A 27,516-nucleotide genomic window follows, 5' to 3' on the forward strand; every position below is an offset into this window, starting at 1 on the left:
GATAAAAAAATTCATACATTGCTGTTAGCATTATGAATATTTTGGTGGATAGTTCAACTTTTAAAAAATATTATTGACCTGAAATGTCTTGGATTTTTATGTTTCATTTTCTGAAGGACAGTTTGTATATCTTTTTGTTCTCCATTAATTTGTTTGCTAAACTTATTCAGGTATTTTCATGTATACCAAAGTTTTAACACTATTTAAGAGATAAGTCTACATTTGTCTGGAAACAACTCTGTTTGCAGACTTTGGATTTTATACACACGTGCCTACACATATATCAGTATAAATTCACCATGACTATTATCAAAGGAAATAATAATATTGCTAAATAAAAGTTGTCATTTTCTTAGGTATGAAAGATTGCATAATCAAATAGAGTCATTTCCTTAAGAGGGAGCAGAATAAATTGTAATGTAATTCTTTCCCTTTTCTTTTGTCTCACACTTCAAGTATTCAGTTGCATGTGTACCTAGGGAATGGAAAAGTTAGGAGAAACAGACTTTTGAGTTATACATAGCTGGAGACATAAGCATGAGGCTTCTTTCCTTAAGACTTTTTGACATGCCCTTATTTGAGGCAATTCATCATAATGTAAGATTAATATCACTTTTTTAGTATAAGGACAAGAAATTTTTATATACCTCCATATATAGAAATGTATATATACCATGAATGTATTATCCATGGAAAGATTTTGATATAAAACATTAATCCAATTTTTTTTTCTTTAAACAAAACTGAAGTGGTTTAGGAACTACAATATTTTCATTTTAATGACTTTTTGCAGAATTTATAAAATAATTCTAATCCAAAGCCAAGGTATATAGCTTTAATATCTCAGAGTTAATAATGTAGTCATTAAAATTTACAGTGTTGTTGCTTTGGACTTTTAGGCTAAGTTTTGGTATGTTAACAAAATCAAAGTCATGACCCTAATAGTGGGAAGCATTTAAGTAGGAATAGTGGGAAGTATTACAATGTGTGATCATGATCATTTCACTCCACCTGTGCATCAGGTTCCTGTTCTGTGTATATGATATATCATATATATACATGTATATGTATATATATATATGTGTGTGTGTGTATGTGTGTATGTATGCATTTATGTATGTATGTATATATGAGAACCAGGGGCAGCTTAGAAACCATCAAGTCTACTATTCCATTTTTCACATGAATAAACTGAAGCCCAGGAGGATCAGGGACTTAATAAAAATCACTCAGTTCATTTGCAGCAGAATTAGGACTAGAATTAAATTCACCTGACTACTAGTCCTGTGCTCTATCTACTATCCTGCAAACTATACAATTGAATTATGGATTGTTGTTGTTCAGGCATTTTAGTTCTGTCTGACTCTTCATGACCCCTTTGGGGGGGCAGGGGGTTCTTGGCAAAGATGAACTATTGAGGCAAGCAGGGTTAAGTGACTTGCCAAAGGTCATGCAGCTAGTAAATTAGCAGATTTTTCCAACTCCAGACTAATGCTCTATATACTGTACCCCAGCTGCCTGAATCATGGATAGGGAAATAGATTCCCATTAGGAATTTTAAAAGTTTTATTATTAAAATGTCAATAAGTTATGCTAACGAATATTCAGTCTCTGTTGCCGCAGTAATGCTATTTTTCTGATATTTAGGCCCTATCCACACATTCTTTCTACACCAGCAGCTCAAACAATGTCTGCCTATGCCGGACAGACTCAATATTCAGGAATGCAGCAGCCAGCAGTGTACACAGCCTACTCACAGACAGGACAACCTTACAGCTTACCCACTTACGGTATTTTGCATCTTCTTTCTGTTCTTTCATTATAAGCGGGAGACTATTAATTGGTAATTTTATTTTCTTGTGCCATCTACAACAGAGGATTTCAATAAGCTAATTATTAAATTGCTTTGAATATTAATTGCTCACCCAGATTTAGGTGTGATGTTGCCAGGCATCAAGACAGAAAGTGGACTTTCACAAACCCAGTCACCACTGCAGACGGGGTGCCTCAGTTACAGTCCAGGGTTTTCTACCCCCCAGCCAGGCCAAACACCCTATTCTTACCAAATGCCAGGTAAGTAGGTATGCCCTAAACACAATAGAAGATGACTTTGTAGGCTGCAAACTGGAAATAAAGTCTATGATAGAAGGAAATTTTCTATAGTGTTTGCAAAAATTCATCACATAAGACAAGTAACATAGAAATAGGAGGAAAAGTTGGAAACGTAACTTATGAAAACTCATCTTTTTTAGAGTTGAAAAGAATCAAAACCTTCAGTTTAAAGTATATGACATTACCTTGAGCCCAAGTCCAAAGAGTTCTCCAAACCAGTGATAATGAAATTATCGCGGTTCAGTCAACACTTCCAGTGTCCTTTGTGGCTCTCTAAAAGTATTCATAAGAGAACCATTATTCTTTTACTATTTACAAAGTCTCAAATGTCCATTTGTTAACTTCAAAATGAATTAGCAACTTTGAGCAAATTTTGACAACACTCAATGAATATTGACATATTTGATTTATTTTTCCTTTTGAAATAATTTTATCCATAATGTATCTGATAAGTAGTATTTTACATTTTTTAATTATCATAGGTATTCAACTCTGTCTTATTTTATAAGCAATATCTGATTGTTATTTTGGTGTCTATAATCTCTGAGATTTTTTTTTCTCTTTTTAAGGCAGGGTGATTGTGATTATTATATGGTAATTGTAGAAAGAAACTGGTTGAGATTATAATTAGGAACTTTTTATTTTTTTCAATGTTAGTTTTGAGTTTTAAATCGCATAAACAGAGTTAATAACTTTGACTGATTTCTCTATACAATACTCAAGTCAACAATTAGTTGATTAAGCTGTGATTTGACTAAAATGAATTGTTTTACCAATATTTTAGCAATTATTTTGACAATTATTTTAACAGAATAACAATCTGCTTCTCTTCCTTTCTCTCCTCTCCTTTTATCCTCTCATTCTGTCTTTCTTTTTTCTCTTCTTTATTTTTTATCTCTCTCTCAACTCTAAATTTGTTGCTATTTTTATTTCCACACATTCTAGATGCAAGAACCACTGAAATAATAAATTGGATAAATCAGGCATGTTTGGTGCTTGTAGTCAAAATGAATATAACATACAAATATACTTTTATAAAGAAAATTTACTCTTATGATTTATCATAAACAATCTCAGTTTGAGTCAGTAGTTTGGAACTCAGAGAGTTTTCAGATCTATGAACCTTTAATTCTTGGAGAGATTTTTGAGTGATAAAGTAAAATCCCCAAATGCTAATTTTTTTTAATATAAGTACTATTCAGAATAGATACTATATATATATATATATATATAGAATAAAAATATATTTAAAATACTTTCTTTAAATTTACATATAGAAAACAAACACCAAAATTGGATGTTTCTTTTCTTATATAATAAATTACAAATAATCATTGATATTTCAACTAGTTTGAATAATTTCTAAGTGAAATATTTTCATGCATACTGTAAGAAATAATCTTAAAATCTAGTTTGTTCTTTACTTCTAGGTTCTAGTTTTGCACCATCATCTACTATTTATGCAAATAATTCTGTTTCCAATTCAACAAATTTCAGTAGCTCACAGCAGGTATGAATTTTTTAAAAAGAACTTTTAATCAACATTGCATGTTCAATAAAATTATTTCGGTTACAAAATAGTTGCATATTAATATTTGATTTTTCTTCTTACAGATGAGTTTTCAATACAACTAAATTCCTGTTACTTGAAATTACAAGTAATGATTTTGTTCTGGGTTACAAAATTTATCATGTTCAAAAGGTTTCTACTATTAAGACCCTGAACTTTGTTATTTTATTAATTTTAATTCAGATTTTCCAAAATGCATTACACATCTCCCACACATCATAAATAGTGAATACTGACCACAATTTAGACTTTTTTGATATACCAGGGTTATGATCAGTATAATTTATTGAGGGAGACCATAGTAAAATAATACACTCAGAACCTGATGAGTTGTCTAAGACTTGTTCTATCATTAAAGAGCTTTTGACTTTGTGGCTTTTTTGGGAATCTGTATCCCTGGAATTTGTGTCTTCTTTATATATAGTCTATGTTAGTCCTTTATCCATAGTTTTTTAAGGCAACATGGAACCTTAAACATTTTCTAGTCAAACCCCCTATTTTTAAATATGGACATTGAGTGTTGAAAGTTCACAAATCAATAGTCTTCAATTCTCTTCCAGTGAAGGAAGGCTGCTAACACTCAGTTCTTGGTAGAATTTAAATGAGCCTTTAGTACTCAGTCTCATTATTATTTTTTTTTTTGCTATTTGTTTGCTATGGACTTATGGAAAAAAATCAATTTTGTTAGAATTTGTATAAATCAAGAGAGGATAAACTCAAAGTGAGGGCCTAAAGAACTCTCTTTGTAAGTGAGGACCTGAGGAATGAGTCTTTGTAGGTGTAAGGACTTGATGATATTCATTTGGTTTGCCTGAAGGTATTTTTTTGGTTTGTTTGTTTGTTTACTTGATTCTTAGTTCCCAGTCACAGAAGCTGTCAGAAAACTGAATCTTGAATAAATGAAGCATTATTATATGTGAGAATGATAAAAAATATAATTTATCATTTCATTAGCCTTGTTAATAATTGTATTCCAGTTTAGACTGTAACTCAGCCTAGATTCAATAAATGGCTTTCAAGAATTACTGTAATTTAAAATTTCATCACATTGTGGTCATCTTTTTGTTTGTTTTGGGTTTTTTTTGCAAGGCAATAGGATTAAGGGACTTGTCCAAGGTCACACAGCCAGGTAACTCTAAGTATCTCGAGTTCCAATTTGAACTCAGGCCTGCTGGACTCCAAAACCAGTGCTCTATCCAATGTACCATCTACTGCCCTAGGACATCTTGATGATAAGTCATCTTGATTAGTCTCTCCAAATTAGCTAGGGTAGTACTCAGATAACAGACATCTCAAGACAATACTCTATGCATTTTTCTTTCTTTTTTTTCTGTCTTGGTAAGGATTGTCAGACCTTTTGCTTTGCTGGCATGAACCCAGAGAATCCAGGGTAGCTTCAATATTAGAGTCACAGATTGGAGTAGACAATTAGTCTAGATTTCACTGGATTTTACTGTAATTATTACTATATTAATGTGTTTGAATACTTACAAAATATGTCTCCTTCCTATTCTATCATATCTCTTTATTTCTAAGATATTATTTTACTATTGTAAAGATGATTACAGTTATATAGAAATTATGAATATGAAAAAGATTAGAGAACATAAATATTTAAGATATGGCCAATACATTGATGTATTCTATTTAACTGTACTTAATTGTTAAAAGAGAGACATGTTATTTTGGTTGTACTTATTATTTGGGTATTAAAGAGGGAAAGGCATTCATTGAAAGAGATAATGATATAAAATGAAAAGAGTAAAAGTTAAATTATGAAATTAAAAAAGGAGAATTAGATTAATTAAAATATATGAAAATGATATTTAATTAGATTTTTCCTATATAGTGGGGAATGTAATATATTCATAATAAAGCTTTGAATCCAAATATAAACAACCTAAAAATAATTATAATAAAAGAGAAACTGATTAGAAACCATTCCCTTTTATTTTATAGATACATTTTCTAATAGGAAAGAGAGCCAATCAAAATCATTCCATTGTCCATCAAAAATTAGAAACATTGTTTGCAAAAAATAGCTTCAGAAAGATAACATTTGAATATACATGTGCTTTTTTAATGAAACAAAGGTCTAATTAAGTTTTCTAATTGTGAGAGTTTAGAAATAAGAGAGTCTACAAATTTGTTCTCATTTTTCTCCTTTTTTTCTTCCATTCATCATAAAAAAAATTCCAAGGGATTCCTAAAGTGTCTAGGTGGAAAGTGAGAAAGGCAGTCTTTTGTATGGATAAACATCCCAGGTATTTGTAGTTGAATTATGCAGACCCTCAGGCCTTTTTAAAATCCTTCCTCTTCTTTAGTCTCTCCACAAGATTTATTAGAATCACTACCCTGGATAGGTAAGCACTTTTGAGTCTAGAAAATGCCTACCAAAAATAAATTTACTCCCCCAGGCTAAATTTGAACTATAATTTTGCAGAATAATGGTATACATTTATATATCACTTTATAGCTCGAAAAGCACTTTTCTCCAACATAACCCTGTTAGGTAGATATTGTAAGTACTAATAATCCCCATTATACACATGAGCAAACTGAGGTCCAGAAAGGTTAAATAACTTGCTCATGATGATGATGTTTGTCCTTCATCCTTGAAGAAGACCAAGTCATCAGGGAGATGTTGCCATTAAAAAAACATGAACTGGATTTGATAGAGGGGGTGCTGTACTAAATCACCAATCTCATTTTCTCCTCCAGAGCCACTTGGGTCCAATTGTCAAATATGAATCTGGATGACTGCAGATGGCCCTGGATGTGAGGCAATTGGGTTTAAGTGACTTACTTTAGGTCAGACAACTAGAAAGTCTGTGAGGTTGGATTTGAACTTAGGTCCTACTGCTGGCATTTTAGCCACTGCATCATCCAGCTGCCCATGGTCACTAAGGGATCCCCTGAAGTCAGTGGAATCAATACTATAGAAAAGAGTCTGTCCAGCGTGAGAAAGGAATAAATAGATAATTATTGATATCCATCTATGATGAATACATATCGTTAGTATTTCAGAGTCATTGAAATATGGTAGTTGACTTACTTCGGGTAGATTTGTCTGCTGTACTTCTTCGTGGTGCATTTGAGAGTGTGAACCCCATTAGAGAAGTGTCTTCAGTGGCAGCTAGGTGACACAGTGGGTAGAGCACCAGCTCTGGAGTCAGGAGGACCTGGATTGAAATCTGACCTCAGACACTAATTAACTAGCTATGTGACTTTAGACAAGTCACTTAAAGCCATTGTCCCTTCAAAAAAAATATAAAGAAGTGTCTTCAGTTATTGCATTTCAATTATTATTTCAGGATTATCCATCTTATACCGCCTTTGGCCAAAACCAATATGCACAGTATTATTCAGCATCAACATATGGAGCATATATGACTTCAAATAATACAGCTGATGGCACATCTTCATCCTCATCAACCTATCAATTGCAGGAATCTCTCCCTGGACTGACTAGTCAACCAGGTACAGATCTCCATTCAGGTGAAATACTTCATTTATTTTGTTGTTTTGTATATGCTAAAGTGTGGAAAACATTTCAAATTGGCAACTGAGATCATTCAGATGGTTGCCCAGGCTTTGACGAATGCCAATAGTAATATATAAAGTTAGATGTTACACTTCTTTAGATATTTTAAGAGAATGTTTCATTTTGTTGAACAACAGTTGAAAATGATTGTAACCAAAAAAGTAATGGTGTAAATGAGTATGGTTTTTTTAAAGGAATGAAATTTTCAACAAATAAGTCAAAGTCATAACTAGAGATGTTTTTGTCTGGAGAAAGTGGTTGAGTGCATACCCTCAAATGAGGAATGTGTGAAATGCTTTCCAACTGAGGTAACAAGACAGAATCTAGAAAGAAACTTCAGACCAACATCTACTAGCCTACATTTTTAGTAAATTATTCTTGTTAACCAGATCTATTTGTTGTTTTTGTTCTATAGAAGAATGTAAGTGATTTTAGTATCATTTAAATTTGGAAGAGAGAGGAGTCCTAGTTGCCTTGCTCTGTTCATGGCTCTGAGATTAGTAGAACAGACATTAATATAGACAATTTTGATGACCCAAAACACAATGTTATTTTCAGAGGCTGTGACTAATAATGACTTCATGTTTATGGGTTGTAGTTTTTCAAATATAAAATTGGACTACTTGAGAGAGTAATTGTTTATGTATATTTAATAAGTGTATATGTCTTTGATATCAGTAAAATAAAATAATGTATACTTTAACTAGGTTTTTTCCCTGTAGCATTTTAATGAAACATTATTTGTTGATATAAACATATTTGATATACAAATAAAAATATGAAAAGGCATTTATCAAACATTTCAATGTATTTAAGAATAATCTAAATTATATCTATTTTCTGTCCCTAGCATTTTTTTCATAAATCACTTTATGTTCTATTAATAGGTATAAATTTATTGAGAATATATATTATATCAGGCTCTAGTGTTCTGCCAGAGTAGGAATGGGGTATAAAAGTTTATGAGCCTGAATTTTAGTCCAGAAATCAGTTCATGATACCATGGGAGGAGAACCAGGGTGAAAATTAGCCAGAAAGGGGCAGAGGAGCAGAGCAGTGGTGCTTATGAGAGTCAAGTAATAGTCTTCAGAGGAGATCTGTTTGTAAAAATCCAGTAAAGAAATAGAGATTAAAAGGAGCAAATCAGGACAGCTAGGTGGCACTGGCCCTAGAGTGATGAGGACCTGAGTTCAAATCCTGCCTCAAACACTTAATAATTACCTAGCTGTGTGACCTTGGGCAAGTCACTTAATCCCATTGCCTTAAACAAATAAAACTAAAAAAAGGAGCAAATTATGGAAATTAGCTAATTAAGCAAGTAACATTCTAAGAAAAAATCTAAGTAATACATTGGGGCTGGCTAAGATAAGTTATACGCAGCTGGCAACTGTGGAATGATATTCTAAATAATTTTCTAAATAATTCTAAAATTTTCTCATACTTCAGGTATTATATAGTTGTATTAGTAGCAACAAATCCCTACCGATATCATTGCAAATGAATAATTGGTAAAAGGAGCAAGGGTGTTATGGTATAGTTTTAACATCTGGCTCTCTGACATTTTTTATATCTATCAACCAACAAACAATAAATCAAGCCTTAATTTGCACTATTTTCCAATTTTCAAGATGTGAATACTCTCACTTAAAGTTTAATTACTAGCTCTTGTCAGTCAGTACAGGTATGGTTCCAGCATATGCCTGCATGAGGGAGACGAGAAATGACTCAAAAATATGAATATAATCAATTATTCTTTACCCTTTGCCATTGGAAATGCCTTATAACTAGATTCTGGTGTCCAATAGAACTTTTCCAATCACTGACTTTGTAGCTAAAACTGAATGTTTTCTTAATTGCATATACAGAACATGCATTGAAACATGAAAAGTTGAGCAGAAAAGCAAAAATGGGGATGAATGCAAAATATTACTCCTGGGTTCAAAAAATCAACTTCACAGGTACAGGATGGAGAAGACAATGATGACTAGACAACAGTTTCTGGGAGAAAAAGAAAGATCTGGGCTTCTTTTTTTTTTTTTGAACCACATTCTCAGTATGACTTAATGTTGCATGGCAGTACAACTTAATCACACTCTTTTAAACTGCATTAATAGAGGCATTGTGTCAAGAAGAGAGAAAAATCATAGTCCTCCTGTACTATCCTCTAGTCAGACCAGATCTGGAATACTGTCCCCACTTCTGGTCAGTGCATTATAAGAACTTGGATAGACTGGAGAATGTCCAAACAAGAGTGGTCAAGTTGGTGAGAAGATGTCATGCTATATGAGGATCAATTAAAGGAAGTGAAGATGAGAAAATTTATTGAGGACAAGAGGTTGGGATATTTTGCTTCACTTCACAGAAAAGAAATATACATTACCTAGTAATGGATAGGAGAGTGATAGGTAGAAAATTCTAGTTAAGTGTATAGAAAAACTTTCTAACCATTGTTGTTCAGTTGAAGCCTACTCTGAGTGACCCATGGACCGCAGAATGTCAATAGGAAAGCAAAACTTAGAGTCTGTAACAATTTGTGTTTAAGTGAACTCCTGGCATCAAGTGAACAAACACATATACATACACACATACTATAAACATACACTTTCTGTTTTACTTAAATTTTACAAAGCACTTGCAGTAAAATGCTTTGTAAAACAAAATAATAAAAGTAAGCGCGTGTATATATATAATATATTATATAAATTAAGTAATTATTTAAATTTTGCTAGCATTATGATCATTGTGATGATGATGATGATGATGATGATGATGATGATGATGATGATGATGATTGCTGGTGGGATTTGATTGGGGAAAAATAAGGTTTTCTCCTTAAATTATAGTACAATTACAAAAAAAAAATTGTCCTGCTATATACTTAAAAAGTTTAGTTTTGGGGGCACAGTGGATAGAGTACCGGCCCTGGAGTCAGGAGGACCTGAGTTCAAATGTGACCTCAGACACTTAATAATTACCTAACTCTGTGACCTTGGACAAGTCATCTAACCCCATGCCTTAAATAAACAAATTTAAAAGTTTAGTTTATATTAAGGAAAGTAAGATTGATTTTAGGTTGAATATTTGGTTTATGTTAATCATGAAAGGCAAGTTCAGTGTTTAATACATATTTATGGGTGTGTATATATATAACACATATACACGTAAATATATGTGTATTCATAAAATTTATGTATATATGGATAAACATCTATAAATAAATTTTCATAGACATTTATACATGTGCATGTATAAAAGCATAAGCAGCCTGTTCTTTAGTTCAGTGCTATAGAATTTTCATGAGAATTTTGGTAAGGAGTTTATTTCCTTGGAAATTTAAAAGATAATTTTTTTTTTGGTTTTCATTGTTTACTGATAGCATGATTAATGTGATTGAAATTTAAAGATTTGTTATTGCACATTATTATTTTAAAATAAAATTAAACTATTTATAAATATCTTACTAGTATTTTTTTAAAAAATCTTTTCTTTGAAAAACCATGATTTTATCCAACTAAAGCCATTTTGTTTTATTTTAATAAGTGATAGATAATGCTTTATCAAAAAATTTGAATAAATTTTGCACCATGAGTTTTTCCCTTGGCTTAAATTGAAATCGGGTGTATAAATTTAAGGGAAATCAAAATACAAGTGTATATGTTACAGTAAAAGATGGAAAGAAGAGACTACATCTACATTTGTTAAAAAAATACTACTGACTTCTGCCATCTTTAAAATAGAAACATACCTTGTGTTCAATAAAAGACAGCTGGACATTCTGATGTTGAGATTATCCTAATGAAATAAAGTTGGATGTAAGTACCCAGAATTTACAAGGTGCAGTTATTAGTTACAGTACTGATTAAAGGATAATTATGCAATCATATACTGTGTTGGTTTAAGAATGAGCCTAGGGCAATTGGTAATGACTAATATTAAATGGAAATTGTAAATAGCATTCAGTTATTTATTTTAACTAATAGGCAGTTTTATGAAAGATTTAAGGAAATTTGACTAGAGTAATTAAGAACAGACCTTTTAATTCATTATCTTTATAAGGATTTTTGACTGCCAAAAACATGAAATTTATCTTACAGATATTTTAGATTTGAGATTATATTTAAGATGAAGAGTAAAATGTTAAGAAAAATTAGAGAGAATGTTTTCCTATTTCTATTTTGTCAAAAATATTTTTTAAATCTTTTAAATTAAGCACAATTAGTAATTTGGAAAAATTTTGCTTTCCACTTGAGGGCCTTAATGCACTTTATAGCACATTAGCTAATTAAGCTTCATAAGTATGCCAAAAGAAGTAAGAGATACAGTGAGATCACTTCATTCTTCATTGAAATGAAGCCCAGTCTCTAGGGCAGGAACATAGTAATTGTTAAAGTGCCCGTGTTATCATACTTTTGAATTGTAATGGGGGAAGAATGCTTAAATCTAACTAAAATATATGATGATTTTGTAAAGATGGACTCTACTAATATTCTTGAACACTAAAAACCCAAAGCAATCTTAATTTTTCCCCTGATCCCACAAAGAATGCAAATTTGACTTGTAATTTCTTGAATTGGAATTTGGCACAGATACTGGAATGAACAACTTTCCCCTTGTTTGATAGAAAAAAAATTGTCATCAAATGTTTGATGAATATCTGAGCTCAAATTCCAAGCTTTTCTATCCAAGACATGACAGAACATCCAACAAGTTCAAAGAGCCAGTATAATTCCACCTGGGTTAACTGCCATTAGAAACTATCTCTAAATATATGCCCATTCTAGGGTTTGTTTAACTACTTCTAGAGTATTCCTGAGTCTTATCATGGAAACCATATAATGCTTCAATATGTTTGAAATATTATTTCAATGAAGAAATAATTAGATTGATCTGATTTCTTTTCGACATGAGAAGTCGTCAAGTTGTGGGGTTTTTTTCCCCTAGTAAATTGATAACCTTCTTAGATCTGCTGTCCTTGAATTATTCTCCCCCATGGATTCCATCTGTCAATATGATGGTCATAAGATACCACAAACCTGTGGCTCATTGGGATTCCACACTCCATTTAGAACCAGAAAATATTAGGTGATCAGTAAATACGGAAGCTTTTTCTACTGATCAGGTACTGATTCTTCTACCTCCTCCCTTCTTCCTTCTTCCACTCAATTTCCCTAAATTTGTGGCTTTCATTTGGAATAGATTTTTCTTCAGTTGACTCCTAACTCAGGAAATTTCCTGAAGTCGATTGGACCTCCCTCATTGTAGTGATCATCTTACAGACCTCCAGAAATACTTCTGCCTTTTTTTTTTGTTCTTGAAATCTGACTTTGATGATATTAGAGACATCAAAAGTATTAGATTGGAAAGACCATAATGGTTTATCTTAGGAGACTTTACCTCAAGAACATTTTCTTTTCACAAGCAGCATTTAGTTTGAATGAATAGTTGTACTGAAAAAAAAGACAACAGAATTTGATGTATAGTATGCAATAATTTTCTAAGTCAGCATAATAAGATATCTTAAGCTATGATTTAAATAGAGGGCCAACCTAGGAGTCAGGAAAGCCTGGGTGCAAGTGCATTTGATGAATCAAGGGTAAATGCTTTCATTTCTTAGTGCTATCATATAGGCAACTAACACCATAAAGATGATGTGATTTGCAGACTAGTTGATGAACTTTATTAGTGGAAGTTACGTTATAGTTCTCCATATGTAAAATCACAAGATGACAACATCTCCCCATGACAACAAAGAAGCAATCAGATAAATTTGTCATCTGTAATTCATGAAAAGAAAAAAAAATTACTTTTAGATTAACTTTCCTTTTTTGGTACAAATCTCTGTGAATTAGGAACTCCAACTAGTTTGTAACTTAAAGTCTTAGAATATTGTCTGTGGCACTGTGGAGTTAAGTGACTTCCCTATGGTCACATAAGGAAGAACTGAGGTAGGACTTTAATGTATGTCTTTTTTTCCCTAAAATCTACTGTGACATTTTTGCTTTTTTTTTAAATGAACTGTAAGGGGGGGGATATTGTGAATTTGAGTATTCAAGATCTAATTAATTTACTAATTGTTCTTACATTGTCATGTAAATGGAAAAACCTGCTACTATGTACATAGTTGTTGACATGTTGTCTTCCCCATTAAGTCATAAGCCTCTCAAGGACAGTAACTTACCTTTTGCTTTTCTGTCTATGCTCAGGTTTTATAATCTCTGACAAATGCTGTTGTTGTGGCTCCATTGTTTTTTCAATCATGTCTATGACCCCATTTAGGGTTTTCTTGGCAAAGATGCTGAAGTGCTTTGCCATTTCCTTCTTCAGCTCATTTTACAGATGAGAAAACTGAGGCCTATAGTGTTGAGTGACTTGCCCAGGGTCACACAGCTATTAAATATCTGAAGTCAAATTTGAACGGAGGAAGATATTTCTTCCTCTAGGCATGGCATTCTATCCACCTGGTTGTCCTGACACAGTAGGTGCCCAATAAATTGACTGACTGATTAGTGGTTATGAAGGATCCTTCACAAGAATGATTCATTAAGAGAAAGTCAATCAAACAACAAACATTTAGTAAACACTTATTGTGTCAGGCACTGTGCTGTCTCTTGGAAATATAAATACAAATGGGAGAAAACTCCTACCCTGAAGAAGCTTACTTTCATTTAATGTTTTCTAATATAGTTTCATGGCACTGTTTTTTTTAAAAAAAGTGATTTTACTAGTTTACATGATACTGCCACAATAATCAGAATTTTTGCTCTTAAAAATGTTTATTTTTAGGCATATTTCAGACAATGTGTTAGAAAGAAAACGGATCTTTCCAGTGATTTGGATACAGAAAGTTCTTTTGTTTGTTTTGTTTTTCTTTTTTTTTAACAAATGTTTTGTGAAAACAGCCATGGACTTGCAAAATATTTTCAACTACAACACCTTATAATCTTTTCATTTATATTAAAAAAAACTAGTAGAGAAAATGAATGGTGATTTCTCCATTGTAATAATGTTTAGCTAGAAGTTGGAAAGAACTTCATTGTTATTAGCTTCCACTTAAACTATCTTCTCACTAATTTTTTTTAAAAATCTTCCTCACTTGACTGTTTTTAAATATATCATGTGAGAATCCCATTAACAAAATACTTAGTGAAACAAGTCTTTGGAGAAAAAAAAGGTCAAAGGAGTTAAGTGTAGTAGCTTCTGGCATGTTTGGAGTGGATAGTTTTTTGACTTGAGAGCTAATTATTCCAAAGTTACAACAAATCATAGTTTAGGGAAGCACATAAATAGAGATGACTTCTTGGAAATTTAATTGCAAAATAAATGTATAAGGATGAATAGATATTTCATTTTAAAAATAATTATAAGATAATGATAATTAATAGGATTAACACAATAAAAAACAACTGTTACTTTGGATGCCAAAAAAAAGTAGAACTAGATTTATAACAGTAATCTTTGAATACTAGAAAACTGAACTCTGTGAATTACATTTGATTAAACTGGTTTTTTGGTGGGGGGACTATGCAATGGGGTTAAGTGACGTAATCAAGTGTCTAAGTTTGGATTTGAACTCAGGTCCTCCTGACATCAGGGTGGGTGCTCTATTGACTGTGCCACCCAGCTGCCCACTTGATTAAACTTTTAACTTCAATTTTTAAAAAAGCGTTGGACTATGTGAAAATCACATTTTGGAGAAGTTTCTTATTTTAATCACTATTATATCATTTAATTTCTTAGCTTCTTATCTGCCTTAGAAATCATTTTCAGTTCTGTTTTCATGACAGAGTAATTTTCATGGGAAAATTATATGATGGATTTGAAATAATATATTTAGTTAACTAAAGAAATGTTGCATTTAACCCTCATGGCTAAAAGAATTTTAAGTTTTACTTAAAACTTTTAAATATTATGATAAGCTAGAAGGGAACATTAGAAAAATAAATATTTCTATATAGAATTTTTCAATATAAAGATTTGTAATAGAAACACATTAATACCCCACTCACTGCCTCATATAGTTTAATTATACAAAGGAAATATGAAATAGAATGTACTTACCAGAGTAAATTGTATGATGGTGACTTTTTCCACATGGGAAAAATTGGTGGGACTCAAAGATATTCTCCATAGTTGTCTTATGATACTTTTCCTTCACCCTTTTTGGTAACCTCTCTCATTTGTTTTTCATATTTTTTCATCTCAAATGATGGCTTTATATTTTCTTTCCTGCTCCTAACTCAATTTCCACTTGCCAAATAGTTCATCATGGTCATCCTCAATCCTTCCCTTCCCATTAAAAGTGACAATCAATGAGTCCCTTTTCTCACTCAATTGACTATTTGTGATGTGACATTAAATCATCATGTCACAATACTCTGATAGGTGGATTTTAACTGGGGACCAGTTCTTTAATAACAATGTGATATTACTGTCACATGCACCCATTAGTTCAGTTTTTTATTTAGTTAATTGAAAATATATTTTCATGCTTTTATTATCAATTGTCCTTTTTAAAAAAAAAATCAAAATGCAACACTTTTAAAATAACTAAATATCAACCTTAACCATGTCATTAACCACAAAATCATAAAATATGATAATCAAAAGTTGTAGTCAAATAAACAAAAGATATTTTTTCTACAGATGATCTGTGATATATATAAATTATGGTTTACATTTTTTCAATAAATCAACAATTATTTAGTGTGTACTGTGTGTAATACACTATATTGAGCACTGGGAGTGAGTCAAAGATAAAGAAATAAGAAAACATACACATTATTTTTTAAGTACCTACCATATGGCAGGCACTATGCTAAAAACATTATAAATGTCATCTCATTTAATCCTCAAAACAACCCTAGTAGTAAGTACTATGATTGTCACCATTTAACAGAGGGGCATAGCAGCTAGATGTTGTGACATGCCCCAGAGTCACATAACTAGCAAATCTCTAAGGCTGGATTTACTCCAGGTCCAGCTCTATTTACTACACTACCTAAGTACCTTCATATTTCTATGAAGTAGAAAGAGAATTGGATTTGGAAACAAGTGACCTGGGTTAACCATTCATTATTTATGTGAGGTTGGAAGGAGCATTATAGATTTATATCTGGGAGGGATCATAAAGATCATCTTATCCAATCACCCCATTTTTAGAAATTAGAAAACCAAGGACCAGTGCTGTTAAGTGACTTACCCGGGATCATATAGACTGTAAGTGAAAGAATTGGCATCAGGCTCAAAACTCCAAATCCAGGATCCTTTACATTGCACACTTTTGATATGATCTTTAATTACTTCTGGAACTCACTTTGTTTATCTTTAAAATGAAATTGTATTAGATGACATCAAAAGTCTCTTCTCAGCTTTACCATTTTGTGATTCTACAATTGTAAATATCATGCTACTTCTCTGGGACTCAGTTTCTTCATTGGTAAAATGAAGAAATTGAAATAAATAATCTTTAAGCATTCTTGCCTTTCTAGATTCTGTGTGTTGCAGATGTAGCTCTCATGAACATATCCTTTTAGTTCAAATTCAATTTTAGGATGCATTGAGGCATGCAGAAATCAATGAACATTTAATAAAAGAGGAGATTTATTTTGTACCAACACAGTAAACATTTTCAAAAAAGGGTACAGTGACACTTAGCTTCTCTGAAGGCAGCTGCTTTCATCACCATCTGGGAATGTATGTGGTCAGGAGATCATCAGGAAATGGACACTTTCTTGATCTTTGGCACCCTTCAAGTTTCAGAGTTCCAGGGTATGCATGTGGGCACTATTATGCCCCCAAGGAACCCAAGACCTTCAGGAAAATTGATACTTAATGAACTTGGTTTCATCCTATTATATAGTAGTTAATATTTTTTTAAGACACAATCTATGTGAAAATTTAGTTAATATAATTCTCTTGTAAGGAACATAGGGATAGACAATAGAGATTTTCCTTCTGCTTTCATTGCTCTTAAAAGCCACCAAATTCCAATTTAAGAGCAACGAGCTTTAGAGTAAAAAGATGTATAAAAAGCATCTTTGGGACTGTTCATAATTATTTGCAAAGTTCTAATGACAGTGTATACTCTCTTTTAAAAGTAGGATATGTCAAACTTTAGCCAAGGATTCTTGGTATGTATCAACATTGAATTGTATGTAAGATCATTTTCTGAAAAAATGAAATTTTGTCTAAATTGAAGGTGACTAAGATGTTTCTAGGTAATATCTTACTATTTTCCATTGAAACAAACTGAAAAATTATACTATTTCTGTCATTTTAGAGCATTAATTCTGATCAATGCAAAAGCTTACAGTTTTCTTATTTTGTCTTATGTATGTCTACCTCTGTTGGATACTGTGTCTCATTACTGCTATGCCTTCATCCTCTCCACTATACCTCAGCACTTCCTTCGAGGTTCAGTTCGAGTGCCTTCTCCTAGAATAGGCCTTTCCTCATTCCTCCAGGTTTAATGCTTCATCTTTCCCCCTGCCCCAATTATTTTGTACTTATTTTTTTTACTTATCTCCACCATGCTGTTTCTATCATTTACCATAACCTCCTCAATGGTTGTTATCATTCTTGGTTAAACCATTGTGGGGTCTTCTTGGCACAGCTACTGGAGTGATTTGCCATTTCTCCTGTTCATTGTACAAATGAGGAACTGAGCTAAATAGGGTTTTGCCTTGACCAGAGTCACACAGCTAAGAAATATCTGAGGCCAGATTTGAACTCAGGAAGATGAGTTTTCTTAACATTTAGCTCAGAACTCTCTATTCTAGCTGCCCAAACCTCCTTGATAGCAGGGATTGTTTCATATTTCTCTCTGTATCACTAGCACCCAGCACAATGTTTAACCAATTGTAAATAATAAATACTTTTTGATTTGTCTTTACTTTGACAATTCCTTCTTCAACACTAGTAGAACAAATTATAGTGAGCCCAGTGAAATTCAGAGACAAGAAGTCATATTTGAATACTCTAGATCATGAAAAATACATAATTAAATATGGGACCATGGGAAAGTTATTAATTGAAAAAAGTTTGCTAAAAATTTCCATTTAATTCCTAACCAGGAAAGATTTTTCTCTTTTACTAGGTTCCACTGAACAAAATTCAAAGTAAAAAAATAAGGGTAGGAAGCATTTTTGACAACATATCATAATGGCTGTAGGAACTGATTCTGTTCCAAAAATGTTTGTGGCTCACAGAAATTTTTTGACTAAAATTATATGGTTGATGCTCTCACATTAAGTATATTGAAGAAAAATAAAATGACACTGATGGCATGTTTACTTGTGTCAACAAAGAAAAACAATTTTTCTAGCACCCTAATGTCTCTAATATTGACTTTTATTCATAAGAATTTGAGAATTTCTGGGGCAGCTAGGTGGTGCAGTGGATAGAGCACTGGCCCTGGAGTCAGTAGTACCTGAGTTCCAATCCAGTCTCAGACACTTAATAATTGCCTAGCTGTGTAGCCTTGGCCAAGCCACTTAACCCCATTGCCTTGAAAAAACTAAAAAAAAAAATTGAGAATTTCTACTATCCCTTGTAATTCAATTTTCAGACCTGAAACTCCACATTTACAAGACCTAAAAGATATAAACTTAAAGGAAATCAGGCAATGAGCCTAAAACACATTTGATATCTTAGGTTACACTCCTTCTGGCTATTACATTGTGTGAGGTCTACATAGGAATCCATATTTGTGGGAAAACTCTGAATACATTTTGCAACAAAAGATATGTGAATGCACTAGGGCAGAGTAAGTATATTATGAGGTACAGGATAGTAAAATAAAACTGGTGCAAATTATTTTGGAGAAGTAAGAATGTATGCCAACCAAGTATTTTTTACTTTGTGGTAGAATTCTTTCAAATTAGATTTTAGGTTCCTTAAAATTACTTTTCTCAGGCATTTCAAACTTTATTGCTTTATGTTTCACGTATTGAGTTCATGGTGAACTTGCCCAAGCTCATCTACTTGAGATCATTATCTTATTTTGACATGACCAACATAGAATCATAACATCAAAACAAAAAGTAATACCACAAAGTGTTAATAGGTTATAATTGATACTATTTGGGTGTATCTTCTGTTTATATTGTCATAAAAAGTGAGTGAGAGACTTTCTGATGTAAGTTAAATCCCACTGTAACATCAAGGGATTCTTCACATTTGTTATTGTATTGGAATTTTGTGATATTAGATACTAAGTGAAACAAGAAGATGTTGGCTGAGGTCTGTGAATCTTTTTGTTATTTTGAATGTTGGTTCCTATTAAAATGTGATTTGTTAGTGTGAACAATAACCTGAGTTATTTCTGCTGGTTTATCCTTATTTGCAAATAAAGTCCTACTTTGGCATGCATGGTTGTATTTACAGGTGACTTTGATACAGTGCAAAGCCCCTCCACACCCATCAAAGACCTTGATGAGAGAACATGTAGGAGTTCTGGGTCAAAGTCCCGAGGAAGAGGCCGGAAGAATAATCCATCACCTCCACCTGACAGTGACTTGGAGGTATGCCTTCTTTTAATTGATGAATGGTAAAAAGAAATTTTCTTCTGCCCCAAAGTAGAATCTGCCTTCTGTAAAGTTACAGATATGGTTTTAAGTTCAATGGTTGAAAAAAAGATCTCTGCCAAAAACCTGATGTATAGTTATTTATCTACTTTGTAGCAGGCAAAATTTAGGGCTTTCATCCCTTATAAATGAACAAAACTAAATTGAGATAACTTGAAAATGATATAACTTTGCAGTTTCCAGTCCTGAGAAAATTTCTTCAATTCAGTTTGGCCCAAACAAGAGATGTTTTGAAACGACAAAAACAGAGGAATGTTTGTTGGTCATTTTCTTGGTTATCACATTTGATACTGCAAGATCATAAAAGGCATTTATTGTCAATACTTCATGAACTAATAAATTCAACCCATATGTTAAGGAAAATATATCTTCCAAAACACATATGTGAAATATCATAGCTTTATAAGAATTCATGTACCTCTATATGGTTTAGAAGTTCAGAGCTTTAAAATCATATCTGTGTATCATTTCAAAATTGAAGTTAACTTGGAGGAGAAGCAACATAATATAGTAAAAAGAGCATCATTTTTGGAGATAGAGGACTTGTGCTTCCCTTGACACTCAGTTTCCTTCTCTGTGAAATGAAAATTGTTCACTAGCTTAACTCTAAAGTCTGTTTCCAACTCTAAGTCCTTTGAAATCTTCAGAATCAACTTCTATATGAAAGTACTAAAATGTGCCCTTATTAATACTAAAACTTTTCTTTTCTGGTATCAGGTGCTTTGCCTAAGCAGAAACAACATATAAAAACTCAGATAAAGTAATCTAGAGATAACTTAAGGGACAAAACTATTTATTTCCCAAGATGATTCTCTATTTTCCAAGAGAGCTCAACACGTTTCTTTTAATTAGCAAGGTCTATTCTCAGCTCTAAAATCAAAGTCTGCAACTCATAGAACTTATTTGCACAATACTTTTTGAGAGACATATATGAATATATCATCTTCATTTATACTTTTAAAGTGTAAATATTTAGGTATATGCAGAATGAAAATGAAATTCAAATCTGTTTACTAGATTTTTTATCTTAACTATAAGTAATGAAAGTAGCTGAATAAATACTATCACATTTTTAATCTAAATTATTTCTAAACATGACATTTATATAGCATAATTTTGCTCCTCAAATCTTACAGAGGTTATGTTTTACTAACTTAAAGTAAATTAATAAGGTGAAATATTTTTCCATGATGCAGTGTCAAGATTATATCCATCTATGAAGCATGGTGATTTTCTACTTGTAAAGGAATTTCTATTTCCCCAGAACACTGTTATGTGTTGATGTTTATCATTTATATCTTCAGCGTGTATTTGTCTGGGATTTGGATGAAACCATCATCGTTTTTCACTCACTGCTCACAGGGTCCTATGCACAGAAGTATGGCAAGGTAAGGAATTAATAAAAGATTCCTCTAATTCCTATCACTTTTTTTTCAAAAAATGATAGTCATATTTTCTTTGATGGCTTTTGTTTCTATAACTGCTAATTTTACAACCTGTCAGAACAGCATTTGAATTATACTTATACCAGGTTTTAGTGACCCTTAACTTGAGCAGGCAACTTTAACAGTACAAGTAGATAGGCATAGATATACATTCCCATCATGCTCTTACTAGTCAAGCAGATTCAAAAATAAGGCAAGTCATTCTTTCTATTTTCACGACTTTCCTTTCTTTTCATGCCAAGAAAATTTTTCTTATTTACATGTCATGATTATTTCAAGACCTACTTCTGGAATTCCCTTAATCTTAATACCTCCTAGCAATGGGGAAATGTGGTGGGGTGGGAAAAGCATTGATTTGAAGTCAGAAAACTTGGATTCCATTCTTAAATCTGATATTTACTAGTTGTACAAATATACCTGAATCAACTTCAGTTTATTCCTCTGTGAAATGCATATAATTCTGTTTGTATTATATTTGTAGTAAGTGTTCATCCAGATAATGATTGATAAAATATGTATGTATGTGTGTATGTATGTATATATACATGCGTGTATATATAATTACTTTTGTTCAACTACCTCATAGGACTGTTGGGAGGAAAGTACTTTGCAGATGTTAAATATGCAGCATTGTTATGGTAATAGAAGCTAAATTTTAGACAAAAGAACTGATCAACTTTTGGTCTAAAATTGTGATTGGTGTGGTGGATTCCAGGTTAGGAAAGCTCTTCTATCAAAAGTGAGTTACCTGGGGAACAAGAGGAATCTTGACTTTCCTAAGGTTATGTAGCCAATTTGATTCTTAGATAGGACTACAGTCTTCCTGACTCTTAGGTTAGCTGGCTGTCCACTATGAAGCTCTTCCTTTGTACCTGACTAGTGTATTCAAAATCACATTGGTCTTTGTAGTAATTACTCTGGATTAAATGTAGAGTATGCTTTTTGTCCTTAATTAAAAAAGTTGGTATATATTTGCTTTGATCCATCCAATTTAGACTCTACCCAAGTTCTATTTATATTAAAGTTTTGTTTCTTCCTTTTCACCTTCTTTATTCCTATTACTCCCACATTTTTTGTCTTACATTTGAAAATCTGTAAGCATTCTTCCATGGTATCCTTGCATATTGTGATTTTTTAAATTGATATTTTATTTTATTTTTCCAACTTCATGTTATGAAAGTTCTTCAACATTTATCCATATGCATATGCATATTTTAAGTTTCCTTTCACACTCCCTGCCCACCTCCCTCTACTCAACATAGAATGGTCAGGTTTCATTGTGATTTTTTAAGGGTCCTAATAACCTCACTAATAACTTTTGTTTTATTTCCTATTATCAATAGTTCTTACTATTTAGAATTTTCATTATTACTCTTTACTGATATTTTCTTTGTATATTAGCAACACTGCAATTGCTATCACAATTCGAGAAATATATTGCTGAGTATACAATGTATCTTTAGATGGATAATTTATGATTGTTAATAGTTGTGACACGCAAGACCTTTGTTCTATGTGAACCAACCCATCAAAAATTGCTGTCTTACAATGTGTTCTGTCTGTAGCTTTTGTTTCCCATGATTCTGCACAACCATAAAACTGAAGTTGCACACCACTATGGTGTATAAATATAATGTTGAATAAACTGTATAAATTGGAATCTCAACCAGTAACAAGTCATTCAACCATGAGCAGAAAGAGAAGAGTGGAAGTCATGATGATTGTTTGTAAACTATTCAATTCTGACTATTTTACAACATTCTGACATTTTCCAGAATGAAGTGCCCGGCATTAGCAGTTGGGAGAGGAATCAACTTTGGGCCTTATTTTACTCATCTACAAATAAATGAATTGGATTAGATGACCTCTAGGTTAGGCAGCTGGGAGGTACAGTGTGTAGAACCTTGGGAACAGACACAATTTCTAATCCTATTTTAGTATTACTAGTTATGTAATCATGGGCAAGTTACTTATCTTCCATTTCCTCATCTGCAAAATACATATAATAATAACACCTTCCTAACAAGGTGGTTGGGAGGACCAATAAGGTAGGATACAAAGAGTACTTTGAAAATCTTAAGGTGCCATATAAATTGTAACCTTAAATATATGATCCCAAAACCTTTGAAATTTGTCTGTAGACCCATTCATATTTTGAGACTACATTAATGAGAAATAGAATGAAGCTTAAAATAGGAGAGGTGGCTCCCAATCTGGTCATATCTATTTACTGACCAGAGAAACTTACTTGCTATTTTTCATTTGATCAACATGCATGTCTGTTTTTAAAAGTAAAAGTAGAAATCCATACTATTTTCTTACTAATTTTACAGGTATTAACTATCCATCAGCTTTTAAAAAGAAAATAACACTTTAGTACATAGCAACTACTCCAGATAACCTCACAACCATGATTTATTTTTTTGACTTGATGGAGATGGACTTAATATTGACTATATCTTCCAAAATTTCACTTTAGAATATTCTTTCTTGGCCTTTGATCATAGGTATGACTGTAGGTCATGCTGATGAAACAGATGTTTTCAGAACCCTGCCATAGAGGTTAGGCTAGCCTGTATTGGTGCTTAAATTGGCAGAGAACAACAACGTGCTGGGTAGCTGTTATCTGCAAAGGATTGTCAGTATGGGCAGCTGAGGAAGCACTAAATGAGCATGAGAAAGCCAAGTTCACTAACACATATCATTATAGGAGGGGAAGTCTGGCTGAATGTTGGGGAGGCAGCAGGGAACCAAGGCATCAGATCCAAAGAGACTAACAAAGAATGTAGGCAAATAGCTGAGTCTGAGTCACAGAAACCATAAACATGGTTCCCAGAGAAGGCATCTGAGCCAAGTGGGACAGAGAGAAGGGAAGCCTGGAATAAAAGAAGCCTAGGTCAGAATCATGGTGGAGTTGGCCAGAGATTGGTAAGGTGGATCATAGCCAAGATGAATTATCTAGTAATAGCACTCCTATGGTGTCTTTAAAAAATTGTAGATCTGTCACAACCTACATCACAATTACTAAAACATCATTTTTAAGTTAGGTCTTATAGCCACATGGAAGATCCTTTGCTTGTTCATTAGGGTCACTATCAGCTGAAAAATTTCTTTACGACTAAAAGTAACATCCAGTGGATATACATAATTTACTTAAAAACTGAATTGACCATTCATTCAATTCCATTTGACTTAACAAATATTAATAAATATATTGTGGTATGCCAGGCAAAGTTAAGGAGATATTGGCAAAAATGTGTAACAACCAGGGCCTTCTGGAAAAAAAGTATGCATATTAATTTTAATTTTCATTATTTATAGTGCCTTAAGTCTAAAAAATCAACATAATAAATCATCATGATTTGTAACATTTGCCTTTTTCCAAGATATAAGTGCTCACACTGAAAAAAATATTTCACAAACCACTTAAAACTGGTTCCAGCACACCTACCAGCCTAAGTACCATACTTATAAAGCACCCCCCCTCAAAAAAAAAGTCCCTACATTTAAGGAGCATACATTCTGTTGGGAGGACCCATCATTTTCTTATATAAATAAAGATAAATAAAAATGTCTTTTAAATACTTGAAAACAATTATAATTATTTTTCTAAGTGTTATGAAGGCTAAATATTCCCACTGTCTTCTGAAAAACTGATCTTCATTGTGCAGGGTCTCTACATTTTATACTGACTACAGATAAATTACAACTTGACAATGACCTTAATGCAATTGAATACATATAAAATGTGGTCTAAGTATGGTATAATCCAGACATATTATCAACTCACTTGTTCTAGATTTTATACTTATCTTAATTCATACTTAGTTTTTTTATTGATTAGTCATTTTGATAATTTTCAACTATCGGCAACTTTATTTTGAGATTTTCTTGGCAAAGTTATTGGAGTGGTTTACCATTTCCTTCTCTAGTTCATTTTATAGCCAAGGAGCTGAGGCAGTAATGTTAAGTGACTTACACAAGTTCATACAGTTAAATTTGAGCCCAAATTTGAATTATTAAAATGAGTCTACCTGATTTCAAGCACAGTGCTTTATGCATTGTGTCACCTAGATGCCTTAGCATTTTTGACCGTAGTTCTATACTTTGACTCATATTGAGCTTGCAGTGTACTGAAACACCAAGATTTTCCCCTTACTATAAACTATCAGTTAATTGTGGCTTTCCCATATTGAATCTGTGGTATATTTTTAAACTAGAATAATACTTTAGCTACATTTAGTTTCATTTTATTTGTTCCCCTCCATTATTCTATCCTGTTAAGATCTTTTAGCAACCTGATCCTGTCATTCTATGTGTTAACTAACCTTTATAGATATGTCATTTACATACTTGATAAACAAATTTTATGTCTTAATACAAATAATTTAAAGAAATCTTGTGCCTTCAAATAAATCATGGAGAGAAACTTCAAATAGCACAGAGCCTGGGAAAACTTGGTGCCTATAAAGTATATATAAGTTTGCATGCTCTGAGTAATCTTTCTCTAATTCTCTACACCCGATCATTCCACCAACTAAGGCTATCATCTCCTAATCTACATTTTTGAGCTTATCCATCATTCTTTTTATTTGCCAGTGTAATTAACCACACAAAAGCAAAAACTAAAATTAGTCTGGTAAGAGTTGTTTGTGATAAAGCAATGCTAGTTCTTTCTCATTACTTTTTGCTCTTCTAACTGCTCACAAACAAGAACTGCATGTGAATTTGGGAGCCATTCAATTATTGATCAAGATAGATTCTCAGAGTTGGATTTACCTTTCCCTGAATGTCTCTAGTGAGTAGAATCCAATTCTTCCAGAGGCACCCAATTCTACTTTTAAATTTTCATATTTATGAGTATTTTTCTACAGTAGTTCGGTTTTTAAAAGTATACAGAATTCTGAGTAGAGTATAATTAAGCTCAAGTACTCAAGACTGAATAAAATGAATTGCACATAATGCTCATCTATGTTTGAAACTAGGTGTTCAGCATATGGTTGTTAAATGATTGAATGAAATAAAATGAACATGAATCACTAGAAAAAACAAACATTTCAGTCTGTTATGGGAAAGTGAATATATATATATATATAGCTAATGAGAAATTCTGATCATGCATGGTACAGTTGTATTGTTTTCTGAAAATGGGACTTCTAATATCTTCCATGTCAGGTGTTGCAGTATGCACCAAGCTATCATTGCAGTGAGAATGAGGCTTACGGAAATAGGATTAAATATTCATCTTTAAATCATTAATGACAGTATAATATGAAGGATGATGCTTAGATACCTGAGCAACTGGTCTTATGCCATCAGGTTATCTACTTAAGACTCTTAAGTTCCATGCTTGTTGTCTGCCTAGTATAAGAATTAGTGACTTTATTTTTCTGAACATATCCTCCAACAACACAGAGAATTTCTGGTTAAAAATTCATTCTGGTCAACCAGATCCTGAAAATCAGTATTACCTCAGTGAGTAGAGTAATAGATTTAGGATTTGGAGACTTGGTTTTGAATCTTACCTTAAACAGCGACTGGTCTGGTCTTGGATTGTGGGCATGTCAAAACATAAAGTCTCATTTCTCTCATCTATAAAATGTAAATACTAATATTTTACTAGCTATCTCACAAGATGGTAATAAGGAAAGCACATTGAAGACCTAAAACTACTATGTGAGTTAGTTTTGACATTATCATGAGCCACCCTGAATTGAGTCAGATTGATCCATGAATGACATACATGTAGCCTATCACCATTTTCTGCAACTGAGTCTTTTCCTCCTTTGTGGAACCTTCTAGACTTTTATTGTAGCAGAACTGCTAAGATATCAAGAATCATATCTTTACAACAATAAATTACTTGCACAGACATCTACTTTTCATATGTTCATCACATAAAATATGAAAATATAGACAATCTTTGCAGATGGCTTCACAATCTGATTCCAACCTAACCTTTCCCACTTTATCATATAATACTCCTTCCCCCACACACATTGTCATTAAATATAATTGACCTTAATGTTCTTCATCATCTTCTCTCTTCATGCCTGAAAATGTATCATTTTCTCACCCTTGTCCTCCAAAACCCCTCATTTCTTTCAAGGCTCAACTAAAGTTGAGGCCTTTTCTGTTTCTTCTGGTTGCTAGAACCTTCCCATCAGATGATTTTTAAACTATTTCATATATACCAATAAATATAATAAGCAAATGCTTGATTGGTTTTTAAGTTTATTAAATTTTGAAATAGACATGTAT

At 32.5% G+C, this 27,516-nt stretch overlaps 1 protein-coding gene across 10 annotated transcripts in view; it reads left to right on the forward strand.

Moving 5' to 3' along the window:
- The window catches only part of EYA4 (EYA transcriptional coactivator and phosphatase 4), a 368,182-nt gene that overhangs the window by 298,024 nt on the left and 42,642 nt on the right, over window positions 1-27,516 (forward strand). For 7 of the 10 annotated variants that reach the window (XM_074187618.1, XM_074187619.1, XM_074187616.1 and 4 more), the window contains 6 exons: window positions 1,648-1,790; window positions 1,930-2,073; window positions 3,543-3,622; window positions 6,997-7,180; window positions 19,611-19,747; window positions 21,115-21,198. In XM_074187618.1, the coding sequence (XP_074043719.1) occupies window positions 1,648-1,790; window positions 1,930-2,073; window positions 3,543-3,622; window positions 6,997-7,180; window positions 19,611-19,747; window positions 21,115-21,198 (772 nt within the window). The remainder of the gene's footprint in view (window positions 1-1,647; window positions 1,791-1,929; window positions 2,074-3,542; window positions 3,623-6,996; window positions 7,181-19,610; window positions 19,748-21,114; window positions 21,199-27,516) is intronic. The other 3 variants (XM_074187621.1, XM_074187624.1, XM_074187625.1) reach the window with 1 other exon arrangement.

The sequence above is a fragment of the Macrotis lagotis genome, chromosome 5 (assembly GCF_037893015.1).
Source record: "Macrotis lagotis isolate mMagLag1 chromosome 5, bilby.v1.9.chrom.fasta, whole genome shotgun sequence".
NCBI classification, from domain to species: Eukaryota; Metazoa; Chordata; class Mammalia; order Peramelemorphia; family Peramelidae; genus Macrotis; species Macrotis lagotis.